A 21,359-nucleotide genomic window follows, 5' to 3' on the forward strand; every position below is an offset into this window, starting at 1 on the left:
AGATTCTGTGGCTTCATCATAATCACAGCAGTGAGTTTCTGAGCATATCACTCACTCTTTAAGGGGCCATGGTTATGCTGTATGAAAGTTGGGGTCATCCGCTAGCACAGTGCCAGGGTGCTATAGGTGCTCGCGGACTGTGATACGCATAGTGTCAACTGGCATTATCACAGGAAAAGGACAGCTCCTGGGTATGCTGGAGCAGATTTGTGGATGTTGCCTTCAGTATATAAGCAGCAAAGTCTCAGAGTTTCAAATACCTGTCTCATTGTATTCTAACAGCCAGATCACTCATTTTTAGGCTTGTCCCCTCGGTATCATGTTTCAGCTAGTGTCCCATCATTTACTCACTCGAGACTAACCACTGTGATGGGCTAGGCAAGTCCCTTCTGCTTTCTGAATTTTCTCATATGTTCAGGGACAAAACCCCCTTTCCTTTACTGATTTCCAGAGCTAGATGGAAGAGTGTCTTCCATCATAACCATACGTAAACCATAATATGTTAAAGCAGAGTACTAACAGTTTCACAGCCCACATGTGGTGCTGTCTGGAATATTTCTCCATTCAGCCCCCCTGTGACCACGAGACTTACACAATTAGAAGCTAGTGAATATTGATCACATTTTCTGTTTGCATCTTTGCCACTATCACCATCTAAATTGCTGTTAAGATTCTTTTAGACTTCCCAACCTGAAATTGATCCTTTTTTCCTTACCACTTTTTTGTTCATAACCAGGGATCTGTTGAATAACCAGGGGACCAAGTAACAAGTTCCTGGTTATGTGTTCACAGTACTGGGTTAGGTTCTCTGAGGAGAAGGGGTGTAAGGCATGCTTGCTGACTTCCATTGTAAGGCAGATAACCAAGTGATCTGTCTCCTTTCATGGACATTTTTAGTTCAATAGAAGAGAAAATACACAGCAGTTTCACAGGTTAAAAAGATGCAAAATTGCATGTTCAAAAACACCAAACATACAGCACTGTGAATATACTTAATGCTACTGACTGTACACCTAAAAATGGCTCAAATGGTAAACTTTATGTGATATATATTTTACCACATACACAAAATAGAGTTAAAAAAATCCCTGCCCAATAATGATACTGGTTTGTAGGATCTCTGATGATGTTACTGTACCGTGTTGTCAGACAAAAAAGATGACTTTCTCCAGTCCCTTTTCTCAAAGGGTAGATTCCTGGCTAAATCTCTGATCTCCTTTGTGGAGAGAAGGGATCCTTATCACCCCATATGCCTAGGGAGCTGCTCTTCTGACAACGCTCCCTGCTATTTTGTGGATCAGTCTCCTGAGCAGCTCTGCTGGCCACCCTCTCTGTGACTGTTCTCTCTAAATATGTAGCAAATCTACTGTTGTTTTTCCAAAATTAAAGTCTTTGTGCCTTTTAAAATGATTTTTATTTTGAATTATCCAGTTATACATTAACACATGCTTATTTTAAATAATTCAGAGTGAAAACAGAGATAACTGCTGTTCTCTCCTACTAGTGTAGAAGTTTTTCATTTAATCGTTCCAGAAGAATCTTTGTGCCTCAGTGTATATATGTACATCTTCCACGCATGTACAATCAGCTTTAATATTATTTGCATCATGCAAGATATGTTCCTTAAAAATACATTGTAAAATGTTTGTATATATGGAAATGTTTGCATATTTACTCCTTAAAACTTTCATTTTGAAACAATTTCAAATGTACAGAAAAGCTGCAAGAATAGGCAGAACTTATCTGAACCTTGACCCAGCAACACATTCAAGTTTGCCACTTGTATCCATTAGGTCGCTTATAGCAAAAGGATCAGGCATTGCACTCAGTGGTCTTATCCCTCTAGCCTCCTTCGGTTTGGCTCTACTTGACTTCCATGACCTCCATATGTTTAAGGATTACTGATTGGTCATTTTGTAGAATGTTACGTAATTGGAATATGCTTTGCGGTTCCTTGTGATTAGGAGGTTACACATTTGGCAGGAATATCACAGAAACAATATCACATGCTATGTTCTCATTGCATCTTCTCAGGAATCACATGATGCCAGTTTGTCTCATTACTGATCTTTTACCACTAATTTATCCAGATGGTATTTGCCAGTCTTCTCCACTAATAAAGTTATTTTTTCTATGTAACTAATAATTATTTTGTGGAGAGATACCCTGAGATTGTGTAAATATCCTATACTCCGTCCCCAGATCTCTCACTACTTTTAGCATCTGTTGATATGGCTAGTATGAATTATTATGCTGACGGTTGCTAAATGGTAATTTTTAAAATTCCATTATTCCTTTTATATATTGTTTGGTATTCTTCTACAGAAGTAGCTTTCTCATCTTCCATTTATTCGTTCAATTTACTTATACCAACATGGACTCATAGTGGGTTATAATTCATTATTAGCATTATTAATTTCATGTCCAGATTGTCTCAAATTTGGCCTGTGGGAGCCCCTTTAAATTGGTTACCATGACTTGAAAATATTAACGAACAACAGTGCATTGCCTTTTTATACATGCAGTATTTTCCTAGGTTAGTAAAAGTAAAATGACAGATTAAATGGTATGTGTGTGTGTGTGTATGTTTTATATGTAAAACTATCCTAATCTGAAAATATAAATTATACACATAAATATATTTTAAATTTTCATTGAAAAGGTAATAGAGAAATCATGATTAAGATAAAAAGTTTATTACAGATAATTCTGAATGTGTAACTAGTTTAAACTTGTTATGTGTGATATGAACATAGTTTCCTAGGTTATAATAACAGTACCTCATAATTTTTATAAGTCAGTTGGTTCTCACTATCATTTTGTTTAAACCTAATGGGATTTACATTTTTCTTACCTTCTTAGGTTACCCAAATGTGAAACATTTCTCTTGGGATAAGTATTTAGAAGAAACCAATTCTTTACCCACCCCTGCAAGAGCTTTCAAAGTGGTAAGTTAATAATAAATATTTTACACTACTGGGTTAATTTGTGCTGATGATCGTGTTAATTTATTGATATTTAAGAACAGAAAGAGGTAGGACTAATGAACCAGAATAGGAATGGGAGGGAAACAGAAGACCAAAGAAGACATTTTTTAATTTTTACAATTGTGAAAGTCAAAACTGTTACTGGGGATTTTTGTTGTTGGCATGAAAAATGTACTTCCAATTTGGACTGTAGTCTCCAGAAAATAATTCTGCTTGAATTGTTGTGATCTTAAAGAAAACTTCTGTTTTCCAGCTAGGTATTCTGAAAAACCAAAACAAGACAGGATATTGTTTTCTACTAAAAACTGTATTTTGATAATTCCTTAGATCTGTTTATGGGAAGCTGAGGTGCTGTTTTTATTGTATTGTGGATGTAAATCAGTATGTTCCATTACCAAAATGCAGGGTTGTCTGCTTTTATTACACTATTTTTCTAATCCAGGATCATTGCTTCATGCAGATGACTGACTCAGTAAGATTCAGAGTAAGCCTCATTTCTGTGCAAGGGAAGAATGAGAAGTAAAATATAGTTAGAAATTTTTTTCATCTCTTGTAGCTAGCTTTGTAATTTATGTTTTCCTATAAATTTAAAGGAAAAGATAAATTTCTTTTAAATTAAAAAATGTGGTATAATTAGTCTATCATATATACCTTTAAATAGTCTATTATACATACATTTAAACACTTTGATTCTATTAGTGTATAAATTGCTAAAATTTTTTATGATAGAATTAATTAGTAAGGCTTAGGCCTAGAAGAGAAGAACATCCAAAATGTTCGAGAGGAAATATTTATTACATGAAGAAAAGCATGTGAAAGAATATGTATAATTCTATATGATAGCAAATTCAGGATTTATAAATGAATAATGTTTATACAATGGACTATTACTCAGCTATAAAAAAAGAATGAAATCTTGCCATTTGCAACATCATGGGTGGATCTAGAAGGTATAATGCTGAGTGAAATAAGTCAGACAGAGAAAGACAGATACCATATGATTTCACTTATATTTGGAATCTAAAAAAACAGTGAACAAATAAAACAGAAATAGACTCATGATCACAAAGAACAGATGGTGGTTGTGATAAGGAGGGGCTGGTGGGAATAGATGAAATAAGGGGAAAAAAATTAGAGTGTTTGCTGTGTTGACCTAGGAGATGGTTACATGATTGTATACATATGTCAAATTTCATTGAGCTGTACACTGAGATTTGTGCATTTTATTGTATGTACCTCAATAAAAAATAAATTCCTTGATATAGTAAAAACCATGAGTAATGTTTAGAGTTATGCCATATTTTTGAATTTTTACATAGCCTTTTAACTTCCACTTAGGCTAGGACAAAGAAGAGTGCTGTTATTACCCTTTGCTTTGAACTGGATAAAAACAACATTAAGATGAGTCTTGATGGCACATTGATATCATAGAGAAAACTTAAGTTTCTCTAGTTTGGCCTGTAGGTGCCTTGCATTGATTGTTCGTATCTTTTACATAATTTTCACACTTTATTTTCAGAGCAACACCTCTATTATACCCATTTTACAGAAGAGAGATGTGAGGCTCATAAAATTTAAGAAATTTGTTTAACATACCAATCACCTTACCTTCTACTGCCCTATAACTTTTTGGAGGTTTACGGGTTTCTGCTGAGTACCAAGGTGTGGTTAGCTGAGGTGTAGGAGGAAAGGTCATCTTTTTCTCTTCCCTGTTCTTACTAGAGTGATTCTATCTTGCATGTCTCTATTGCCAATTTTTTTTTTAGACATTGGTCTCATTGCCACTGCTAATCTTTTTGTCTCATCTCTGCCATTTTAATGTTCTAACCCTCTTCTTTTAAAATTAATTTCCGTGCTTGTTGATTTTTGCCAAGACACCTCCTTCTAACTAATGAGGAAAACTTCTTGCCTTCCCTGTGACTCATGAAATAACCATAATATATTGAATTTCATCTTAAGATCTTCTGCTTTCTGTTTGCTCCTATTGCTAGGTACTTGGGCTATTTCCATTGCCTACAGGCTTAACCATGTGATTTGGAATTTTTTTGTTTTTGTTTTTGATAGGGAGGATGAGGTCCAAAGCCACTCAAGGAATTTGAGAGTTTGAAAGGCTGGTTCTCTAAATAGGTCATCTTTTTCTTGTATTCCGTCTTTGTAACACAGTCCACATTCTCTTCCATGAAATCTCACTGTGTAAAATTTTTTATCATCTCAGAAACCTCCACATGGATTCCAGAAAAAAATGAAGCTTGAGGTAATAGACAAAAGAAATCCTGTGTTTATTAGAGTAGCAACAGTCGCAGACACGGATGATCACCGAATAAAAGTAAGTGTTCTTTCTTGTGGTTTTGTTTTTCCTTTTGTTACAAGATATCTTGGATGGAAATTTCAGCAGATACTTAATTTGTGAAGTTCTGTAATTAGTAAAACCATAGGGATATGTAAATTAAGTGGTTGGGCATCTTAGGTAATATTTACCCAGTTTTTTCCTTTTCTTCAATCTATGCAAAAGTGTTCTCTTTAATTATGACTAACATTTAATATGTTGGATCTATATTCTTTCTCCAAAAACACACACTCAAAATATTAAGTCAATCACAATTAAAGAGAAAACTTTTATATAAATAATAAATTTCTTTTGAATATAATACCCCATTCCCTGATAGTATGTTCTTTTTTTAAAAATTGAATGTTAATTTTATTTTAAATAGAATTGTTAGACTTTTTACAAGAAAGGTACAGAAGTATAGTCTTAATACAGAACAAGAAAAGAGAATTTTTTAAATAAAATCAGATTTTAATTAGAATTAAATTAATTAAAATCAAGTCACTTTCATAAAGTAAGCAAATGGGAAGAAGATGGGTTCAGCTTGTAATGTCCAAGCATGATAAAATGAAGTTTAGTAATAGTCCAGCTGTGCAACCAGAAGTTCTTATCTTTCTTTCTGACTTCAACATTCACTTCGCTCTCAAACAACAATATGAGTTCCACTACTTCAAAGGATCGTTTAGAATTTCTGTTAGGAAAAATAGTTATAATGACAGCAAGATGTTAGATGAACATCGTGTTTTTCAGGGGAACAGTGTTCTCCCATTATTTGACATTTGTGGTGTTAATAGTGTGGGAAATTTATGTTGCCATACTTTATCAATGAGGCTGAGGCTCAGAAACAGTAAATGAATTACTTAATTATGAAGAGTGGCAGAACAAAGTTACAGTCCTAAACTGTAGGAGTCTAAATTTATGCTCTTTTTTTTTTAAAAAAAATCTCATCCTCAGCTATCTCAAAAGCTCAGATATATTTTTAAATTTTAAATTTATACTCTTCTTAAAAAAATCTCATCCTCAGCTATCTCTAGTGAGATTATATGTAAGAAAATAAATTATAAAATAACATGAAAAACTTATAAATGCATTATTTCTATAAAATAGAAATTATAACATTTAATTCACTGTTTTTAAGCTTATATATTCATATAACATTTTAGAAAATTCTATAAATAATAGAAGGCCTGTGTAACCTTTTTCAAGTGGATTTTCCTGTTAACTGTTCCTTTGTAATATTTAAGTCATAAAGTAAAGCAACCATAGTTTTTAGGACTAAAAGTATTTTTTAAAATATTATTGACTGGTAATCAAAGAAATGTATAATTAAGTGAGATACTATTTTAAAAATCGGTCAGAATTGAAAAAAATACATGGTTTGGGTGCATGAAATTTTACCTCTTATGCAGCTGGTAGGATATGAAGTGTCTCAGACTTTTTGAAGAGCAGTTTGACCATAGACATCAAAGGTCTCAGAATGTTTACTCTTTAATTAAAAAATTTCAGTCGTAGGAATTTATGATAAGAGAATAAACAGAGAACAGGAAAAGATAAAATCTGCATGGTTAAAAAAAGTAGTGGTGTTTATAGCATTTAACATTGGAAACAACCACTATAGGGGGATGCAGAGAAAATAAATTGCAGTGTATCTCTATAATGTTAAATATTTTAAGAAATATAGTTAATATTGGCAAGAAAAATCTAGTTTTATGTATGTTATCTGGTATTGTTCAATACAGAATATATGCATAAGCAATTATGGGAATAAATATACCTAAATAATGACAGTGCTTAGGGTGCTGGGATTATAAAGGATTAGGTTTTTTCTTTTTAATGAACTGGTTTCAGGAACACATACTACTTTCAGAATTTAAACTATAGACTAAGTTTATGATTTTGCATATGAGAAAATTTTGACCCACAGAGCTCAAATACTCTAAAGCAGGTGGTTCAGTTAGTCAACAGGAAAGTTTAGACTAGAACCCAGCTCTTTTTCCTTCTGGCTGAATTCTCTTTCCAGTGCAATCCTGGTCTATCTTTAACACCCCAAAAAAAGGCTGGCTGTCAGGTGTGTAGTTGACAGTCATCTTTTCACAATTACTGGAATGAATTCATAGCTACAGGTGAACCACTGAGCAAATATCTGTGTGTCTGTGAAGTCCTCAAAGGTCAGTGAACAAGTGACAGTGACTCGGTTTCAGGAGCCATCAAAAATTTCTGAGAGTATAAAAGCTTTCAAGAGTCAGAATATTTCTAATATGGGAGATGATACAGCAAGAACACTTATTTTTCTTTTTCAAGAAGCAAGAAAATGGAGACCAAGTCATTAGTGCAGCTTAATATTTTAAGTTTCTCAGGCATACAATCCACTCTTAAGTTATATAAAATCAACCTTTTAAGTTACATAATATGCAGTATTTTACACCTTGAGTCACTACAATTAAAAATTTTTAATCTTTTCATATATTGTGCCAGATGCTATTAATGAAAAGCAGCCAGAGTATTTTTGTTTTTGTCTTCATGTTTTTAGGACAGTTAGACCCTAATACAGTCCTGTCCCCTCCCTCCCTCCCCCCATGTCTGGTTCCCCAGGGACAAGAACTTTCAATTATTTTAGCTGTTGTTTCTAACTTTTTTCCAGTTTTCTAAAATAATATATGTATTTTGTTATTTCTTAATCTATCAATTTTAAATATGGTTTATTTCCTTCCTGTTATAGTAGTTCAGGATTCAGGTCTACCATATTTCCCTTCCTTTTTTTTTTTTCTAGTAGTAATTCACAAGAGTTTTTTTTTTCTTCCCACTCTTCCATTTTAATGTTATTATGAATAATTAAATCATGTTCACTGCTAAGCAAAATGGACTTCTTTCTTGAAGCATATTTTCGTACTTGCATGTCTGAAAATGTCAAGATGCTAGTCTTACATTTGATTTATACTGTGACTAGGTATAAAATTCTAGGTCAAGAACCATTTCCTCTTAGAAATTAAAACACTGTTTTGCTCTCTTCTCACATTGGATATTGTTTTTTTTTAGATCCTAGGCAGTTCCTTAGATGTACCTGGCTGGTGTTCCTTTGCTCTCAGGGAGCTCTCAGGGCCATCTCTGTGTGTCTGATCGGAGGTTTTGTGATGACACGTGTTGGTGTAAGGGTCTTTTCATTTGTCATGCAGGGCACTCATGCCTTGTCACTGTGGAGTTTGATGGCTTTCTGTTTTCAGAAATGTTCTTATATGATTGCTTTGATAACTTCCTTTTCCTTCTCTTTGTTCTCTTTCTGGAAGTCCTGTTACACTGGTATTAAACCTCTCGGATTGGCCCCTTGATTTTTATTTTCATTCTTGTACCTCTCTGATTTTTAAGTTATATTTATTTATTTTAATTTTATATTTTATATATTATTTATCTGTATAAACTATATTTGTTTTATAACTAACTTTTTATTATATTTATTATTTAAGCAATATAGGTAACACTTAGAAATATCTACTCCATTTTCCAAACCTTACATTGCATTTTTAATCACAACTATTTTAAGTTTTCAAGAGTTTCTTCTTAATTTCTAGGGTTCTCTTCTCCCCCTTTTTAAATGGCAGGCTCTTTTTATTTCCTAAAGCAATTTTCTTATCTGAGGATACTAGTGATAATTTTTCTTCTGTTCCCTGCGTATTTCCTCCAAGTTCCAATTCTGGGGTTAATTAGTTTGTCCTCTGCTTTCATACTGGAGGCTCTCCTCAAATGTCAGGATCCTTGATTGGCTGTTCACATTAAGAAAAAGGGACTCAAAATTAGCTATTTTTCTGGGTGGGACTCATGACTAGTGTCTTCACTGTAGTATAAGACAGAAAAGAGTCAGATTTTTCACAGGGGATCCCATTTGTCAGCATCTGGGCCCTTTGTTTGGAGCCTTCCAATTCCTGCCAGTCTCCTTCCTCAGGAAGGGGGAACTTCATAGCTGCTGCGTGAGACAGGGAGAAAGAGCTGGTTGAAGTGTGCAGGCTTTTGCCTAGTCCTGTGCTTTCTCTTCAACCCATCACCACATCACTTTTGTCCTGGAGTTTAGAGCCTCTGTAATTGTATTTCTCTGGAAGTAAGGCTCTTGTTTTTTTGCAGGGATGTTGAAGGGACACTTAATTTGGTGGGTAGGATGGGGCTGCAGATGTAAGGGTCTGCCAGTCCATACGGTCCGTATTCAGACTCTGAGCCAGTACTGTTATTTTTCAGACCCTACTCCTCATCTGCCTGCTGCCTCCAGCTGAGTCCTTCTTGGTTCTGCAGGGTGAATCAGTTCGCTCTGACCTGTTCTCTAGGCACGTGGGTTGCAACCTACCCACTCTGTCCAGTAGGTTGACACCCCTTCACCTGGTTTGCTCTCCACATCATTGTCGCTCTTCACCTATCTGCATTCCTTCTCCATTTGTCCTTCTGGGTTTATACCTTTCTTCAGAAGAGAGCAAAGGCAACAAGCACTTGGGTCTAAAATGTGTTTTACTGAGCTACCTTTCAAATGAGGAGAAAATCCAACCAAATCATTTTTTTTAAAGCAATAGTGTGCTTTCTAAAAAATATTGTCCAACTCAACCTTGAGGTCAATAATATTGCATTAAATTTTTCAAAGTGTCCAAGTTACACTTCTCAGTGAAAACGTGTCCAATATATTAAACTATAATTTTAAACTTGTGTGAATTAAATCATCCATACTGTGATCCTCAATAGTCTGTTTTCTCTTCTCCTCTTTAAGATAATATCCGTGACTTCTTCCAGGTGTGAAATTCAGTGGGTTTTAAGTCTAGGATTAATTGACTTCTAAGCTTGAGAAAGTGGATTCATTGCAAACAACATTATTTTGAACCTATGTATATGTACATTAACAACTCTTTATACTATTTCATCATATAAATACACCATAATTTAGCTACCTGGGCTGCTGATGGTAGGCACTTTACTTGTTTTCTGCTACAAACAATGAGTTATTGAGATTATCGAGTCAAAGATAATGTATTTTAAGTGTTGGTTTTTGTTGCCAAATAACTTTCTAAAAATATCTCCCCAATTAATACTGCTGTCGCCAGTCTATAAGAATGCCCTTTTATTCTCAGATTAATTCAACAAGCTTTAGGAATTACAAAAATGGAATATTTTGGTCAGGTTGAAAGAAAGATTGCATCTTGTGGTTTTAATTTATAGTATTTAGTTCTAAGTGCAGTTGATTGTCTTTTATATGTTTATTAAACATTATCTATTTTCTTGCTATGAGCCATTTATATCTATTTTCCATTTTTCTATTGGGTTTTTCATCTTTTTATATTAATATGTGATTTTATAAATTAAGAAACAGTGCATCATCACATGTGTAACCAATGTGTTTTTTGGGTTTCTCGTGGGTCTTCCATCTTGCAATAATATTTGCTGCTCTGAAGTTTTAAATTTTGATGTGGTAAAATTGATCAGTCTTTTCTTTTGAATATTTTTATGGCTTTTGAGTTTGGTGTCCTGCTTACAAAGGCTATTCCACTGTAAAATTTACAAATATAGCCACTCATGCATTCTTCTAGAACTTTTACTATCCGGTTTAATGAATGTTTTATCCATCTGGCATCTATTACCTTGTTTGGGGTAAGAGATTCATAGACTTTTAAAAAGGAAATCCAGCTGCAAATTTGATGTAAAGGTAAAAAATACATATGGCCTTTCAGTATATCCTTTTATCCTAAAAGGTAAAAAATGTGTAATTAAAAAATATACACAGCTGATCCTTAGTGAACCTATTTAAAAGACCCAACTGCCCTTTTACGTGGTGGTCAATAAAGATTGTAGCACTAATCACTCTGTTAGAGATAGTGTAATTATTTATGAGAAAAAATACTATTTAAAAATGATTTGATGGAGGGATATTTTCTAAACTGGGTATACTTCTAAAAGGGCATAAGAAAGCCTTTTTGAGAATAATTCTAGGAGAGTTGACATTTATATGAAAGGTCTTTCTTTCTACCCTCCCCTCTCCCCCAATCTTCCCCTCTCTCCTGATTTATTCGTTACTTAAATAATATTTATTGGGAGTTTGGTGTTGCTCAAATGAAGGTATTTATGTACTCCTATTGCTTAATGGATTGAGACATATGTGAAATGTATCTGTAGAAATATTGGCAAAAAAAGCGCCGTTGGCAGGACATTTATTGATGGTTCAATAATCTGAAGATAAATCAAAAGTGTCTTTTTTTCTCACAGTGTGAATGAAGTAATTTAAGTAATTGAAACAATTCATTTGGTATTAAATCTAGTATATAACTTAGAAGAGAATGAAAATGGGTACAGTGGGCAGAACTTATACCCTAAGAATTTTGTGACCCAAATTGTACCATTAATGTCCTTTCTGTTACCTAGGTCCACTTTGATGGCTGGAATAGTTGCTATGATTACTGGATAGATGCAGATTCTCCTGATATTCACCCTGTGGGCTGGTGTTCAAAAACTGGGCATCCTCTTCAGCCTCCTTTGAGTAAGAGACACAAGAATAACTTAAATGTTGCCATTCGCTTGCATAGTGGGCTTAATAATTTATTTTCCCATACCCTTCCCATTACTACTCTTTTCCCACTATACATTTCTTCTCTGTGTAATCCTTTTTCTTCTGACTATGTTTTTATTTAGATCGTAGTAACAAAATATAAAAGAAGAAAATTTTATATCTTAAAAAGTAAGTGTGTATAGACTTTTAACTTTTATTTAGAAGCAATCATCACCCTTTAAAATTAGTACTGAATTTTTGAAAGACAGAATATCAAAATGTAAGGTATCAGTGTCAGTATGGTAATAGTGATTTTATAATATAGTTTTGCAAAATGTACCATTGGGAGAAACTGGGCAAAGTGTTCAAGGGATGTCCCGCTGTATTATTTACAGATGTATATGATTTACCTTAGTAAAAATTTCCATTAAATTCATTTTTTTTTAAATTGAGCACATGAGTGTACCAGAAACTTGATGTACCATAATCTCAATTTTGGAAGAAAATAGATATACTTATAGAAAAAAATAAGTAGGAAATACAATAGATTAGTGTGGGCTTTTAAGAAAATTTTGCATACCCTCCCCATCTAGAGTTATACTTTCTCAGTGCCACATATGAGAAATATAATGGCACAAAAATGCATGTACACGGTGTTTGTTACAATATGCTTAAAGTAACAAACCGTGGAAACAAATATTGGATAAATTATGGTGGACTCACACTACAGATAGTATGCAATAATCATAAATAATATTACTATTGATGGAATATTTAGGGTCTTCTATATATTGAGATGGAAAGATCTATTAAGACATGCTAAATATGAAAGAAAAACATTTCAGAGTAGTACATATATATGTGGTCCCCTTTATGCAGCAAAAGAAAACAAAACCAAAAACTAAATGCATGTATAAATACAAATGTAGGTGCCTGTGGGAAAGCTTAGAGCAACATGTAGTACATTACACTTTCATATAATGGAAGTCAGGACCAGGGAGGGTATAAAATGTGCAGGGGAATAGTTTAAATGGGATCTGTAACTATTTTTCTGTATTCCAGTGTGGTGATTGCAAATTTCACAGTGCACAAGTATCATGTTGTATTAATTATATTACTGATTTGAAGAAAACTGCTTAGAGTCTCCTCATTAATTCAGACTTAGGTATCTCTGAAATTTGTGACACTTTGAAAGAGGGTTAGATCAAACTTCCCTATTTCACTATCAAGGAAGGATAAATAGTATGAACAAAGTCATAGGGAAAACCTTGAAAAATAAAGACTTTTAAGATGTTTTTAATTTTACAGGATTTACTTCTTTTTCTGTTTTCATGTGCTGATTCAAAAATTGGATTTTTTCTTTCATGTTCTGATCCCAGACATTTGACTCTTATAACCCTCTGGCTAACTTTATACCCTTTCTTTCTCTCTCTCTCTTTTTGTTTTGGCTTTTTTTATAGGCCCCTTAGAATTAATGGAGGCTTCAGAACACGGTGGATGCTCAACCCCAGGCTGTAAAGGAATTGGCCACTTTAAGAGGGTGAGACACCTGGGCCCTCACAGGTATGTAGAGCTGCCACTTCTGCTAGAGGTTCCTTATGTGGTCAAATAGAGACTGTCTGTCCCATGTATGTCGAAAATAAAGATTTCCATGTATACTAAATAGATGTGAACTAATTTTATATGTAGATCTATACAAAATGTGGTTACCATGGTGATGCTGTAAAAATGAAGCATATATCCCAGGAAGTTACATCTTCCTGGGAGAAAATACATTCACAGTTTAAAATAGATTTATTCTGGCTATTTGGCTTTTCTTGACAACCTGACTAGTTTTACAGATACTTAGTACCTGAAATAGGCATTTTGGGTTGACCATTAGTAATGAAAAGAGGTCAGGCCCTGTTGGAAATATTTGGTAGAATATTGTATGATTGGGTGACTCAACAATTTGAATAATGAGAGGTGAGATTATTTATTGTATGTTCCCACCAAAGCTCACAAGAAGTACAAATATAAATAGCCAAATGTGAGAATGCATTGGTCAAAAAAGGTGTGTTTCAGTATTTTTCTTGTACCCCTAAATACCTTAAAAAAGAAAGAAAGTTTATACATTTGAAATTTGATGTATTGCGTAGGCAATTTGTGGGTAGATATTAAAAATATTAGATAGATATTTAAAAATATTACTGAAATACTAGGAAATTCCTGTTGATTTAACTGGGATTTTTTGGGAGCAGAAGCATTACTTATTTAGGTGTGTATTAAAATGATAATTTTTCAGCTTGAGTGTTCTATCTGCATGTTAATTGGATTGCCTAGTGAGAAAAATGATTCCTTGTTTATCTAGTTTGTGTAGGTTGTTGATCTAGGTCTTTCAAAAACCTAAAGTTTATAGTACCTGTTCCTCTAAAGTTTAATTAAACAGTTGTAAAAATGGTGTGATTATTCTCATGTGAATATAGTTTTTTCTTTCTTTCATCTTTTCAACCTCAGATCCTGCTTATATTCGTTTTACAACACCCCTTCCAAGTTTTTTATGGGGTTCAGTATTTTTCAGAGTAAAAAGTCTGAACAAAATCTGATGATTTCTTTGCAAATATCCGTTTAAAAATCCTTTTCATTGTTGCTGTGACTGCAAACCAAAAGTTATATGATTAAACTGAGTTAAAAATACTGCATCTTGAAAGTTATTCAGTATTGCTGAATGAAGACAGCTGGATTAGTTTTCAGACATTATATAAGGCTAAATGCCAGAAGTAACTCATTGGCATGCTAAATCCATTATATAGTCATAAATTCTTTTATTTAGTTAGTATTTTTGAGCACGATTTACTCTATGAGGTATTGCTCCAATTTTTTCACATGTATGGGATAGCATTCGTAACTACCCTCTAACATTGAACTATTATTTTCCACCAATTTTTGATGAGGCCACCCTGAGACAGGAGAGGTTCACTAAGTAACAGCTGATGAGGACAGCAGGGAATGGTACCCAGTCTAACTCAAGGCTCTGATGCTCTTGACCACTTCCTTCTCAAGGCACTCCTCTGTGAATTAGTCACAATCACAACCTTCAGAGAGTTCAGGGACTAATGGAGCTATAAGTGCTGAACATAATTTAATTAAAATATAAGATACAAAGTAGTAACCAATAGTAAATTTTGAAACATGTACCTTTCTGTTGTACAACCCCAAGGTGTCTGTTAAACTAAAAGCAATTTGCTGAAATGATGAAGGAAAAGAACCATGTTTTAAAAATGGATAAATATGAACACAGTGTTGTGGTGCAAATGAAAACTTTAAAAATATTTTTCTGGTCTTCTGGAAAGGAAGCCCACCTTATAGCAATGTCTGTGGTCTCTTTAGGAGTGCTTTAGGTATGAGTGGAGAGATTTGCCTGTCACAGTAAGGTCTGTGGTAGCAGTCCTGTTCCCTGCCTGATGGCATCTGCCACTCATTAGGACCACCTTTCCCCAAGTGTGCCATCGACCTCTTAGCAACCTTCAGCTGGGCCAAGACCCATTTCACAAAGTGTCAGTGATTATCTTTGGAGCATTTCCTTCAGAGATACAGTGCTACAAGGGAGAAATTATGGGGAGAATCATAGAAGAGTTTATGGAGAAATGTGTGAAAGAAGTCTTTCAGTATAATTGGAACCAGGATGGACAATGACTCTTTTTTTTTAGAAAGAGAGAGGAAGAAGTGGACTTTATGGTTTTAAAGACATGCATTGGTCGAGAAGCTGTGCTCATTCCCTATCATACAAAGGGCATAACTAGCAGATCTGTGCCTAAGTCTGGGGCCGAGCTATCAGTTGACCAGGGCCTCAGGGAGAAGGGATGCCATTCAGAGAACTAGTGGGCACCGCCATCTCCGGCCTGAGTCCTGTCTTCACTTCTCAGCCCTTTTGCTGGCTTTTCCTAGCCTTCCTGACTCTGCTCTCCTATTTGCAGCATTCAAAGCTCTTTATCTCGCAGGATGTAATCCTCAACAGGCACCGAGTGTTTTCCATTTCATTAGTAGACTTGTGGAATAGCTGCTGCATCATGGATATTCTCTGAAAGGTTCATTTCACTGACACTTATTTTTGTCCATGCTGAGAATGCTGTGTTTAGGAAAACATAATGAGGAAATTCTCTTTGGATTAATTTACTGAGAAAGTACATAAATCAAAACATGCATTCTTTGCTTACATAATAAGGAAAGTTGCTCTTTTAGCAAGAATAATCAATTTTATGAACACGTAAGCAAAATTCTGTTTTGACTAGCAGTTGTTAGTGTCTCTGAAAATCACAATTACTGAATTTGATCTAAGAAGTGTTAGAAATAAAACATGTCTCAACAATGAAATTTGAGAATGTGACATTTTCAAATGTTGAAATATAAATAATCAGTGAGTGAGTTGGATGTGGATATGGTATTCTCATCTCTAGGGATAGTCAGTAGCCAGATTGCTTAATTCTGTCTCTCTAGCAAAGGATAGAGAGCAGCCAGTAAGTTGGTTGTGTCACAGTGTTTTTTCCCTTGACTGAGTTCATTCAGTTGGGCTGCTGAATGGTCAAAGAATGGAAGGAGATTAGAGGAGAACTTAAGTTATATAAAAATAGGTATTCTACATATCTAGTGCCTTCATAAGTAAATCTTTTCTATGTAAGATTTAATATTAGAGAAATTAAACAAGAAAAAGAATAGAATATTTCTAACAACCTCTAAAGGATATTTATAAAGACCGTGGTAAGTTTTAAAATTAGTAACTCTGTATGCACATCTGCAAACTAGAAACATCATATTAATTCACCATCCGTTCATCCATCTAGCACTTTTTGAGTGCCTGTTTTGTGCCAGGTACTGTGTTGAGTGATGGGCTGTACAGTAGAGAGGACCACTACTTTGAAGGAAGCCAGTCTGGTGTAAATAGGTTTTCGCAGAGGCAGGAATGATGTGGCACTCAAAGAGAAACATCAGTTTTTCCTGAGGGGAGCAAAAATAATTCATAAATGGGCAAAGAAAGGTTAAGTGTTGGCTTCACACATATTCACAGTATGATAGCAGCATATTGCTAGAAGATGGTACTCTCAGGTGGATTTAATTGTCATGGGTTAAGGATAAGGAAATGCTTCAATACAGCAAGGCAGTACCCACCCTATAGTAAACAGGAGACAGCCAGAGCTCGTCATCCCCCCCACTACCAAGAACTGATTGAGTGACACTAAGCAAGTTGCCGTTTTAAAGCCTTGGTTTCTATGTCTGTAGAATGAAGATTAAATAGGCGCTGCTCCCTAGGGACATGAGAGCTAACCGAGCAGATGCAAGTAAAGCAGGCAGCATGGGTCGTTTTTTCTCTCGGTCCACAGACGTGATCACTCTCACTTTACAAATGAGAAAATGCAGCCTCAGGAGCTGTGTTCCCTCTCTATGAGGCAGGGGATAAAGCAGCAGAGCACATTTATCAGCAGGTTTCTGACTGTCCGGGGCATGGCCCACCCCTCGGGACACCTCGCATCACTTGAACACACTTGGTCGGCATTTTGTGACGCCCCCTTTACTGACTGTCCCCCACTTCAGAAACTAGCTGACTTCACTCTCTGCCCCCAAAATAGGAGGTGTGACTTTTCTCAGAGATCAAAAAAAGAGATGATGTTAGCATAAAATCTGTAGCTCATTGTCAAGGGGCTCCCTTGGTAGATCGTCCTGGCCCATCAGTAAATCCCTGCCTGGATATATCCTATAATCCCTACTGTCTATCCTCTTTTCACTTATTCAACACACAGATGAAGGGGCTGCTGCCCTTGTAGATCTTACACTATAAGACTTCTAAGCAGTAACTATACTGTGGTGTGTAGTTGGGGACCCAGCCCATCTAAAACTCCTATGAGTCTTCCCAGTGGGAGTGGTGAGTGGGGTTAGGAACAGGATTCACATTTTCTTTTCTTCATATTTGATAAAACTCCAAGGTGAATGTACAGTCAGTAATTGTAAAGCCAGATGTTTCTGAGTGAAACATATGATGGTTGCAATATTCTAGGAATAGTAGCATACTTGTTTGTCCAAGATAACCAAAAATATCATATTTGGATTTTTTTCCTGTTGTCACAAAATGCAAGTAGATAAATTTAGTGTTTAGTGTTATGCATTAGAAAAGCGTAATATGGGTATGAAAGAATAGAATAGAGTCAAAGATAACTAAGGTCTGAGGCTTGGTTAATATATTTGTTTGTCAGAAACAAAAAAATCAAGAACAATGGGAGGGACTATTTGTATTTATCTTTTTTTTTTTTTTGACCAAGGGAAGGGAGTTCATTGAAGATGATGTATTTTATTTTAAATATGTCTATTACAAGAAAACCCTACAGCACTTGTGTTTGCCTCAAACCAAGATAGGTGTTAGGTAGGGTTCCACCTCCCCTACGGGAGCCACGGGGAGTGGGGCCTCTCCTTTCCTCAAGCTGGTGACAGTTGCAGGGCAGGCAGACGACCTGAACGTTGCGAGGCAGGCGCCGCTCTGTGGTCCTTCTGTTGTGAGTGTGTGCGGGCAGGCCAACTTCGTGTTTGCAGCCTCTGTGGACGCAGTTGAAGGTCTGAGGAGAGTGGCGAGACCATTTCTGGGGGATGGTGCTGGCTGGACCTTCCTTCCTGCCCGAGCTGATCGCCCCGCCTTCCTGCTGAGTTGTCTGATGCCCCTGCACTGAGTTTATTTCCATTCAAGTTAGGCAGAATTGGTTTTATCACGTGTGTCCGTGAACACCGGCGACTGCAAATATCCCAGGAAAGACTGTGAAACCCTTGAAGGTCATTGTTCAGAAGGGGCGTTGTGGTCAGAGATGAGGTTTCCTGCACATCATAATTATGTGAATAAATTGAAATAAAATAGTATGCCCATTCTGAATGTGGTGAATGAAATAGCATGCTCGTTTCACTGAGCTCCTTCCCTGCTTGTGACTGGGCTCGAGCAGCATGTCTACTTGGATGTCTCATGAACATTCTGCAGTTCCTGATTTTGTCCCCAAATCTCCTTCCCTTTCGTCATTCTCATCTTGGGAGCAGAAAAGAAGGCATCCCTATTACCACCCAGTTTTTCAAGCCAAAAACCTAAAGGCCACTCTTACCTCCTTCCTTTATTTCATTCCCTGTCTCCTCTCCATCCAAAGGTGCCCCTAGAGGGATCACACAATATACCATAATGTCCCCTTTACCTGTATTTCAGCCACCTAAATCCAAGTCACTGTCATATCCTAATCCTTGCATAACTTTTCTTGTTCCCTGTCTGTCTCCTTGGATTCTCCACAAACCATCGTGAATGATTCTTTTAAATTGTAAATCAAACCATATCATTCCCTTATTTGAAAGTCCTCGGGTGGCTTCAAATCGAACCTAAACATGAACTCATGACTCTGGCCTAGCAGGCTGTGTATAATATTTCCCCTGCCTCCTTCTAGTTCATCTTCCCTTGCTTACTACTACACTCTAACATCACTTGTTTTCCCCTCAAACATGTGGAACTTTCTCTGCATTTGTACTGCTCTTGCCACTTCCTGGCCTTGAGAGCATTGCTCAGATTCTACTTTTTCAGGGTCACCTGTCACAGCCCTACACTCTGTTGTCATACTCCACAGCATTTGTCTCTGTGTGAAGTTGTCTTATTTGCATAATAGTGTTACTGTGCATCGTCCCTCCCTCCCAGAATATCAGTTCTGTGAGATCCCAGATCTTTTTATTTTCCACTGTGTTTCCAATGTCGGAAAGATAATTAGCACATAATAGATACTTGATAAATGTTGAATAAATGAATGAAGTAATTAAAGACTGAAGTTATCTAACCATTTTAAGCCTTAGTTTGTCATGTAAGAAGCTTTCCTCATAGGGCATTGGGAAGATTTGGTAAAATGCTGCTTGTAAAGCACTTGGCACTGTGTTTGATATATAGTAAGTGCTCCATAAACACTATTAGTTATTGTTTTTTTTTAATTGCTGTTGGGTTAACATTATATACATTTATGTCAACACAGGATCAAATCTTACTTACTTTCATCTTTTGCATAGATACCAGTGTAGAGTAGCATGAAGTTAAAGAAAAAAAAAGATTGTGTTTTTGATGATAAGATATCTGTGATAAATTTTATAGGCCATTCTCAGAATCACTTGGGAGCATTTTCAAACTCCACCTCCTCCTAGGATATATCAGATTCTCTTGATGAGGGTAGACACATACTATTTAAATTTTTCCCTAGGTGATTAGCAACATTCCCTCTGTCACCTAAACAGAAGAAAAGAACACCTACGACACTACTTTAATTCACCGAAGTTCCAAACCATTTCCAGATTTAAGGAGGCTTCCTAAATACAGGGCAAGATAGGCAGTTAGTCAGAGGGGGTGACTGTGTATTGGGAGCCTGATGTGTGGAGGTTGCCTAGTTGTTATGAAGACTGAGGAGGCGACCCTGGCTAATGTCAGATTAACAATTAGTGGCCAAAGATGTCCTTTGTTTGCATAACAGAAATGATCCCAAATGGGACCTGAGGGGCCAACCACTCAGTGGTCACCCGTGGAAAGGAAGTTGTTCTCCAAGTTGGCATTGGTCTCATTATATTGGGGACAGGATTAACTACAACTGTTATATGGATCCTCTTGAGGATCAGGTGTACATTGAGACCTGGAGACAGGAACGTGGGCAAACCCCCTTCCTTTGCAGGGCACAGCTATTATAAAGGATGTTAAACAGTGTGTGATAATCCTGGTCCTGGAGTATCACTTTACAAACAGACCTGCTCCATTCATCTGTCCAGCTCCCTCTGCCCCATCTCTACCACCAACCCTTTGGTAATGTCTTAAGCATTTCTTGCTTGGAACTGATTGTTCTCACAAATATGCCCTTGGACAAACCAGGGGGAATCCTTCAGTGACCATTGCTCAATTTCATAGATTTCAGGAGGTTGTTCCTAAAAATCTACCACAAAGACATATTTTCTAATGGAATATACTTAAATTACTATGTCTTAAAGTATTTCATACTGCATGTTTAATCATACATATATAAGTATACACAATGTATTCAGTTCTGTTTTGCGATTTTATATTCTGTAGCCTGTTGTTTTAATTGGAAGAAGTAAGTGTGTTCTTATGGAAATGTTATTTTCTTTTTCTTTTAATCTTTCAGTGCTGCCAACTGTCCTTATTCAGAAATCAATTTGAATAAAGACCGAATTTTCCCAGACCGCTTAAGTGGTGAGATGCCTCCGGCTAACCCATCATTTCCGAGAAATAAAAGGACAGACACAAATGAAATCTCTTCATCTCCTGAAATCAGGTAATTAAAGTGATAATATTAGTGTTGTTTAGAAGTACTCTGGTTGAAAGAGGTTTTCTATCTTAGGTGTTTTTATGTTCTATGTTAATGTTTTCTTTGTGCATTATTGAAAATGCATCTGACTCAATGTGAGATGATGGTGGGGATCAGTACTTGGACTTTAAAAAAAAATAGGCAGACAGTTTATAAAGGCATATCCAAATCAGGCAGGATTTCTTCTTACTTGTTCA

At 35.8% G+C, this 21,359-nt stretch overlaps 1 protein-coding gene across 7 annotated transcripts in view; it reads left to right on the plus strand.

The window, feature by feature from the left end:
• Positions 1 to 21,359, plus strand: part of L3MBTL3 (L3MBTL histone methyl-lysine binding protein 3) — a 106,303-nt gene that overhangs the window by 57,792 nt on the left and 27,152 nt on the right. For all 7 annotated transcript variants that reach the window (XM_017656233.3, XM_073219604.1, XM_036994034.2 and 4 more), the window contains 5 exons: positions 2,863 to 2,948; positions 5,203 to 5,313; positions 11,698 to 11,812; positions 13,282 to 13,384; positions 20,980 to 21,129. In XM_017656233.3, the coding sequence (XP_017511722.1) occupies positions 2,863 to 2,948; positions 5,203 to 5,313; positions 11,698 to 11,812; positions 13,282 to 13,384; positions 20,980 to 21,129 (565 nt within the window). The remainder of the gene's footprint in view (positions 1 to 2,862; positions 2,949 to 5,202; positions 5,314 to 11,697; positions 11,813 to 13,281; positions 13,385 to 20,979; positions 21,130 to 21,359) is intronic.

This window comes from Manis javanica, chromosome 13, assembly GCF_040802235.1.
Source record: "Manis javanica isolate MJ-LG chromosome 13, MJ_LKY, whole genome shotgun sequence".
NCBI classification, from domain to species: domain Eukaryota; kingdom Metazoa; phylum Chordata; class Mammalia; order Pholidota; family Manidae; genus Manis; species Manis javanica.